Source organism: Lytechinus variegatus, chromosome 2 (genome assembly GCF_018143015.1).
Source record: "Lytechinus variegatus isolate NC3 chromosome 2, Lvar_3.0, whole genome shotgun sequence".
Classification (NCBI taxonomy): Eukaryota; Metazoa; Echinodermata; class Echinoidea; order Temnopleuroida; family Toxopneustidae; genus Lytechinus; species Lytechinus variegatus.
This window is the reverse complement of record NC_054741.1, coordinates 36936417-36944886: the sequence shown is the minus strand read 5'-3', so window position 1 is coordinate 36944886 and position 8470 is coordinate 36936417. Positions and strand designations below refer to the sequence as shown.

The following is an 8470-nucleotide window of genomic DNA, read 5'->3' as shown; positions in this document are numbered from 1 at the left end:
CAGAACTTTGGACTCTAGTTTGTGCTATGATTGAATCTTCTCCTCAACAGTTATGTTATTACATAATCGGGTTGTAGATCAGTCATATGCTGCATGGTGGCCATACACAGTGTGTAGGAAGAAGCCATTGTGTACTTGCTCTACACACCTGTATGCTTATCCATGGTCGCAGTTTTTTCTTGAACCAAACCAATTTGACAGTATCCCTCCTACATCATTTTGACAATTTGTGTGTTTCACAATACTTGCACCACCAATATTAATTTTCATTACAGGCTTATAGGTCATAAATTCTTTTCCTATTAAAGAAATACAAAATAGTTGCTAGTGGGAATAAAAAAATGTTAGAAATCTTCAACTGATTGATGAATCTAAATTGCAGGGAAGATTAAATATTAATCAGTAACTAAGACTGAAATCCCAGGAAGACCAGGGTTGGCAGGAGTAGGAAATACTGGGAATAAGAACCAGTAATTACTCCCTCAATATGCAGGGGAATACTACAAAATATTCTTCTTGAATATTTTCCGGTATTGCCCAGGTATTTCTCAAGCATATTATAGCATTTCCCTATTAAAGTACTTCCCAGCATTTGCAAGTTTTTGCCCAGTATTTCCCTCCTGGGCAGGAAATACCTTAATTTCCAAGGAAAGTACCAGCCCTGAGGAAAACTGGAATATTTCAATGAGATTTGTAATCACTTTGAAAGAGAAATGTTCTTAACGAAACCAATCTCTCAGGATTAACACAAATCTGTGACATCACAAGTTTGCAACTTGTGCGCATTATGAAAAATATATATTCAGTGCAGTAGTAATGAAAGATCAAATACATTGAGTAAGCACTTATAAATAGACTTGATATTGTGCAATTATTGATGTTCAATCAAGGCCAGGTTTAGATATTTTCCCAGTCTCAAACAAATTTGAATATTTTGTGGATTCTCTTCTCATTTGTTGTATTACACAGAACTCAATTATTAAATTAATATAGTGTATGGCACTTTGAGTTCTGAATTGTACTTACCTTATTTTATCATTCAAATATGGTTTTTTTATTATTATATTAGCATTCAAGCTAGAAAGTGAACAGAAATATCTGAAATATAATAAAACAGGTCTGTACTTATGTATCCCCCATTGCTTATCTCCTTTTAAATGAACTGAAGTAAAATTTGATAGTTAAAATGAACAATGAGGCATTGCTACCCTTTTCTTCAGATAAAAAAAATATTTGTAGCATTGGAATGGTGTAGATATGATTGTGTGCTATATTTTTCTTTCCAAAATTTATACTCGTATGAATACTGTTTATCATTATGAATAGCCTTACACTGTAGATATCATCTTGATCTTGTTAATTTATTACAATGTACCAAATATTTCGGAATAAGATCATCATTTAAATGAACAATTTGGGTATATTCATGTGTACATATATGTATACATGTCGATGCATACAAATATGAAACTATATATTTTTTGCTTTCTGAGATATGGAAATATGTATATCTTGTTATGGTGTACATAATTTTTCAATACATTTAAGAAAAGAGCTTTCTAAATGTACAGTACATGTAATTTTGTTGTTTATAGCAATCTGCATGTTAGGTGAGTGCATTTTCCTGGAAACAGGTGAGATCTTTGTTGTATTGATGTAAATATGAATTAGGTGTGGTTTGTCTCTATCTTTAATACTCACATTGCATCTTTATATTGTCTGAAATTGTGTGTTGTGTGCCCATTAATCTACATGTAATTCTCATGGACTTACTTTGAATGTAGAGCAACCGGTTACGGAGTTTTCTTTGGTAGTAATGTTGACTTCGGGATTTCTAACAAAGATATTCATGTATATTTCAATATCATCTTGTAATATATGCTATTTGTTGATGGATTGTAACTCATGCATTGCAAAATAGGTCCAATAGATAATAGTACTAGAGGCTGTGGATCTAGATTAGGCCCAACTTTTGATTCTTCATTGAATTGTGGGCATTTGTGCACTAGTCTGCTATGCAGACTCTGAATGGCTCGTGAGGTGGGATCTGCTACTGGTTTGCGAAGCAAACCAAACCAGCCTAAAAGGGGTGAGCGAAGCGAGCCATTTCATCTGTAGCTACAGTAGACCTAGTCTGCTATGCAGACTCCCTGAATCAGCTGTGGTACACACACTGCAGATGTGGGTCTACATTTGTAGACTATTTGTGCACAATCATAGCGAGTCTACTTTTCTATATGTTGAGGTTCCAGATGGGAGGATCCCCTTCTGGGGCTCGTATCATAAAAAGTTGCAACTGTTTTACTTTTACCATTCTGCAACTACCATGGCAACAGGGCTCAGCAGCCAATCAAAATCAAGGTTACCATGGTATTTGTCATAGTGGCAAAGTTACAACAGACCCCTGGTATGCCTTAGAGTCTCTACCCTTGTAGTACCCATGTTTGTTGAGTTTATTCCTGCAGACTGGCAGAGAAATTTGGGCAATTTTTGCCCCCCCCTCCCCACAAGTTATTTTCTATGGTTTTCCATTTTTTTTTTGGGGGGGGAGACTTACCACCCTGTATTCTCATGTATCCAGTATTTTTGATGGTTAGGTTTACATCCTCAAGATGCAACAGAGGAGTGCAGTTGGTTTCAGAGATCTGAATACATGTACCCTAAGGATAATTGTAAAATGAAGACAATGCATAAAGTTTCAATTGCTTATTTTTCTCACATGCTTACAAAATATGGATGTCATTCACATTTGTAGACTAGCATTTTCTGCAAAGATTATTCAGTGTGCAGATTTATTTTTAATACATCGTTAATTGAATTGAATATATTGTATATTATTTTTGTGTGCAATGTTTCATGGAGTCAATAAATATTTAAGAAATGAAATCATGATTTTATTGTCTCATTCATTTATGTAATTTGCATCATACAGTCAATATAACAAACTTTAATATTTACAATGTAATACATTAGATATTGCATGAGTACATAATAAATCCATATAATAAAAGTTGCATTTGAGAAGTACCTGCATTGGGGTCGACTGGGACGAAAAAGGAGGAAAGGGAAGTTCCATCAATCTACTACAATATATTGTATTGGTCTCTCTGAATTTAATTTAGCTTAACCTTGCCAAAGTTAAAGGGAAATGAAACCTTTGGAACAAGTAGGTTTGTGTCGAAACAAAAATCAAAGAATAAGAACAAAGAAAGTTTGAGAAAAATCAGACAAATAATGAGAAAGTTATAAGCATTTGAATATTGCAATCACTAATGCTATGGAGATCCTCCTATTGGCAATGTGACAAGGATGTGTGATGTCACTTGTGAACAACTTTCCCTTTGATGGACTATAAAATACCCTCAAAATGTCTCTTTTTGGTCTTTCTTATGGTGATACAAACTCTTTATCCATGATGTATTCTTAAAAAATCTGTATTACATGCCCTCTTTTAGAAAGAACACATGATCTACCGATAGATGCGATAAAAGAGGCAATTGAAGTGAAATCGATACTAAAGTAATGGGGAGAGTTGTTCACAAGTGACATCACACATCTTTGTCGTATTGCCAATTTGAGGATCTCCATAGCAATAGTGATCGCAATTTTTCAAATGCTCATAACTTTCTCATTGTTTGTCTGATTTTTCTCAAACTTTTGTTGATCTGTTTCTTTGATATTTCTGTTTCCTTACAAGCTATCTTGTTCCAAATGTTTCATTCTCCTTTAACACTTTACAGCCCCCCCCAAAAATAAAGGGTGTATTGTCTTGAGATTTCAATCCGAGCAGCTTACACTGAAACTGTTCAGATGCTATTTCAGCTCTGATAATTTCACCTCAATAGTGATACATGTATATCGTCCAAAGATTACACTCAATCAAAGTTCATATTTGTGCACAATACCAGCAACCAGGAAAAAAAAGGAAGTCTAATATTTTAATAATAAATAAAATTTGTGAAGTTTAATCTTTACTGACCCTGCTACTTTTCTTTCCTGCAAGAATTGATAAAATTTGAGACAAATTTGTAGCTTGTCTATACTTTCAAATACGTGTGTTGCAATGGCAAATCCCACTTTAATTTTTAATGAATTTTGAGTCAATATAGTCAATATTAACATATTTTGCAACCGACAAAGATTCTGCTAGGATCGAAAGCTTAGGCCCCTTTTGACTCTCTAAAATAATAAAAAGCAAGAGACAATGAACTTGCTGAAGGATCATGTAAAACTTTATTATTCATAATAACTTTATTATCAATATATTATTATGTTCAACTTATGATAAACGGATTGTTCATTGGTCAAACTTTGCTGCAAGATTGTATCTGAAGTAATGAATTGGTTTAATTCATTTCAGTCCCTCAAGTTTGCACTGTATCTATTTTAATATCAATCACACAAGAACCACAGATGAAGGTTATTTCACATACCAATACCTTTCAAGTCGGTTACATTTGATTCAAGAAGCTAGATTAGTTTACAGGAGGACATTGATCAATACCATAATTAAATCTTGCACCACACTATGAAAAGTATCATCATGACATTCCAAAAATAAACCGTTTTGATCTCATGACCGCTGCCAGTCAGCCACCAAAGAAACTGAACTGTGCCTTGAAAAATCTCCAAGATACATGTGCAAAATTACAGGTGCATTTGTGATGTGCCTATCAATTGACTTACAAAACATCTTCAATTAGAAGTTAGAAGCTAAAAGAGATGTAAAATGTTCTTTTGTCTTTGCTTTTTTTTATTAAGTAATTAGCATTGTTGCAACAAATTATGTTCCATATTCTACTCATCTGGCATTTAAAGGGGAAGTTCACCATGAAACGTTGGTAAAATGAAAATAAAATACGAGAAAAATATTGATTATGGATTAAGGAAAATCCATAAAAAAATGAACAGATTTAAGAACATTTCAAATTTTGATTTTGTGAGGACAAGCAGCTCTTCCATATGTTGTGTGATATAACATCCTTGAAATGCCATTTTCTCCAAACCATGAAGTGATTTCATTTGTACAGTGGATATATCATCAGACATAATTTCATACCCTCTTCTTAAAGGACAAGTCCACCTCAACAAAAAAAGTTGATTTGAATAAAAATAGAAAAATCCAACCAACATAACACTGAAAATTTCATCAAAATTTTAAGTTTCATTTAATTTCACAAAACTTATTCACATCCTGGTTAGTATGGAAATGAGGGGGCTGATGACATCACTCACTGTTTCTGCTTTTATCAGAATCAATTATTCAAATTTCAAATCAACTTGTCAGGATGAAATTTTGATTTTCCCTATCTTTAATAAGGCAATGGAAAAGAAAGAAATCATGACGTGATCAAAGAAAGCCTTTCATTGGAAGTCCCAAGGTTCTATACGTGTCCAATGACATACAAACAATTTGCATTGAATTTAATAGGTCATCATACACTTGCTTATCATTGCACGCACCATTTAATGCACACGTCTACCAGCTTGTCTAAAGAGTACTTCATCCCAACTAAAAACTGCTGATGCTTGATTTGAATAGGAAAGAGCCTGGTTATGTAGATGCAGGTGTACAGAAAAAATTCATTACAAATGAATCGCTTGATGACATCATTATCAGTACTCCAGATCAGTCAATTGTGTTAACAATCCAGTAACGAAACACAGTGGTCTAGGGATATCACAAGTTTCAGATTAAAACTGTAATTCTCATTGGCATACATTATCTCATCTGTCTTCCAACTCACTTTTTTCACTATCGGTCATCAAATCAAGGACTTCATTGGTCAGAGTGTATCTCTTTCCAAGCCAGGTGAAGTGTGTTGGAGGGGAATACTCGCCTTTCTCCCCAAACTCAAAGCAAGCGCTGATGTCAATAGCGATACTGGATTTGATCAGTCCCACTCCCCCTGTTTTGTGCGGTGCTGGATGGTAAATGCGACCACTCACAGGGAGCATGCACACCTTCTCTGGTTCAAACTTCACGGTGACCGCATCCCCGGTGAAGTTACAGGAGAGAAGTCCGGGCCCGGATGGCTCGTCTGGATCGGGAATGATGTGAGTGAACACGATTGGACGATCATCACACCGTACAAAGTTTCTCTCTACTCCGCAGGGTGATAGATAAGGGAAGGCATCCTTGTAATGCTCGAATGAGTTCTGTTTGAGTCTCTTGAAGAAGAAGGCCAGGAACTTTTTGTCTGCAACACACAAGGAGAGAAAGGTTTGTGGTAGACACAACTTGTAAAATGGCAAACAATGCTACGTACACCAATGATCACTAGTTCACTACACTTTAAGTATCAAGAACATCATATTGCCCAGTTCACTGGAGAACAGGTTTTTCATATGGGAGTGGATGCAGTCCCTACTGTCCCTTCCTCCTTTTAAACAACCAAGAATTAATTCATATTCTGTTCACATCTTTATAATATTCCTTGAATCAAATTCAGGTCAATCTGGCCTCCTGATTAAAACCTTTCTTTCTTTTTGAGGTTAGTAAAGAAAAATAGAAGACTACTCAGGATAATTGTTGACTGCAGTACACCATCATCAAAAATGTGATTCATGGTGGTCTTTTTATTTCTATAAGTTGGCCAGTTAAAGGAGTACTCCCAGTATGCAAAATATTTCATTACAGTAAATTAAATGAGTATAATTAACAATAAAAACTTTATAAGCATATTGGATGAAAAATAATGGTTTCCAGAATTCTAGTTCATGTTTAAAAAATAGGGAAGTGACATGAGCAGCTTGCTCAGTATATATAGAACTCTAACTGGAAATATTATTTCTTTGTCTTCCGCTTGGCGACAGCACGCAAATTGCGCGATTTGCGTGCTGTCGCCAAGCGGAAGACAAAGAAATCAAGATGGCGACGTAAACACGGCCGTAAGCTCTTCCCATCTTTTCATAACAAATCTCTCGTTTTTTTAATGAATTCTTCTTTAAAAATGAAATCAATATCGCAGAAATGTTGGAAATGAAGTTGGACCCCATGTACATGTGTTAGGGCAAGATCTTTAAGAGGGAAAGTAGAATTCTCAGGGGCGAAAGTTTCTGGTTTTGTACCCGTATGTGGGGAAATATAGGTAGGAGTCCCAGGCGTTTGTGGGGAGTGACCATACGTACAGTATATGACTTTCACTCCCCAAAACTCCCCAGGCTATGCACGATCAGTAGAGGCGCTGGTCAGAAAATTGGGATCGTCCCAGTTTACAGGGAGAGGGACTGTCTCAGTTTATAAGGATTTCTTCACACAAGAAATCTAGGAAAGTTCATTCACCTGTCAAGTGCCGACACCAATCAAGTGTGCTAGTCAATGTAAACATATCAGGTTTCATAACAAGATTATTGGAAGACGGTAATTCATGAAAAATAGACGGTGAACTGGGGGGAATTGAGGTCACTGAATCTATTTTTAGCACTCTCAATTTCCGTAATTGCTGTCTTTGTCCCGTAGGGGGAAGTGAAAAAAAAACTTACCCATAAACAAGGACAGTCTCAATTTATCAAGACATGATTTGTCTTGGTTTATGAGGATATCCTTGTTTTCTGGGACAATCCCAATTTTTGGACCAGCGCCTCTACTGACGATAGCGAGCCGTCTGTGTACGAGGAGAAAAAAAATGTTAAAAAACTCCTCGAAACAGACGGCTGCCAGCTGTCTAAGATCTACTCACCTTTAAAACAAGTTATGAAATTCTTAACTCTTGCATCATCAAGGAAAAGCTGTCCCTGATGGTCAATGAAATAAAAGTATTCTCGAATTTTGGGCTCGGGCGATTGACCTTGCACGTAGTGGGCTGGCGAACGGTTCAGCACCGTCCCTTTCGCCGAGTCTGCAGGCGTCGTCGTCGAGCAATTTCTGCTAGATTGGACTCCTAGACGGCTAACTTTCACATCAAGTTTTGGAGTAAAGTTGCCGGGATTTTCAAGAAAAAATATACAGTTTCTTATCTTGTTTAATGGACCAAACTTTCTGCTAATATTTACGAGGTAAAACATTTTCAATGGCTAAATAACTGCTGTTTGATTGACGTTTGTCAGAGAGAAATACACACAAATCCAGAGCCAGAGGTTGCGTAATACAAACATAGCAAAATTAGTCTTTGAGTGAGTGTCCTGTATATAACAATTGAAATAATTCGGAAATCAATTCAAAGGCAAAATATCAGATGAAATTATAAGGTCAAATAAAATAATTAAAATAAAAACTTATTAGAGGATAATCATGGATTCTTTTTGGCAAAAGTGAACTTTTAAATGTTTTAGACGTTTTTATATTTTCATTCTAGTCTGAAAGAAGATAGACTAGCAACTTATTGACGGAATGAGCCAAGAAGTTTGATTGGACAAAGTCCTCGATTGGCTCCCCACAAGATAATATCGGAACATAACCATACAACTGCAAGCTAATTCATTTTTCCCCAATATAATGCTAAAATTAAATGCGCAGCACACACATGTC

General features: G+C 35.7%; 1 protein-coding gene across 1 annotated transcript; it reads right to left on the bottom strand.

The window, feature by feature from the left end:
* Window positions 1–5271: 5271 nt before the first annotated feature.
* LOC121409451 (UPF0598 protein C8orf82-like) lies at window positions 5272–8107 on the bottom strand. Its single transcript, XM_041601382.1, has 2 exons — window positions 7683–8107; window positions 5272–6200 (listed from the first exon to the last, which is right to left on the bottom strand). The coding sequence occupies exons 1-2, from the start codon at window positions 8005–8007 to the stop codon at window positions 5728–5730; spliced, it is 798 nt and encodes a 265-aa protein (XP_041457316.1). The 5' UTR covers window positions 8008–8107; the 3' UTR covers window positions 5272–5727.
* Between the last annotated feature and the right edge of the window lie 363 nt (window positions 8108–8470).

Coding starts and splice junctions, on each gene's coding strand:
- LOC121409451 (XM_041601382.1), bottom strand. CDS start 8,007: ATGTTTTACCTCGTAAATATTAGCAGAAAGTTTGGTCCATTAAACAAG. Junction 6,201..7,682: donor TTTCATAACTTGTTTTAAAG/GTGAGTAGATCT, acceptor TGTGTGTTGCAG/ACAAAAAGTTCCTGGCCTTC.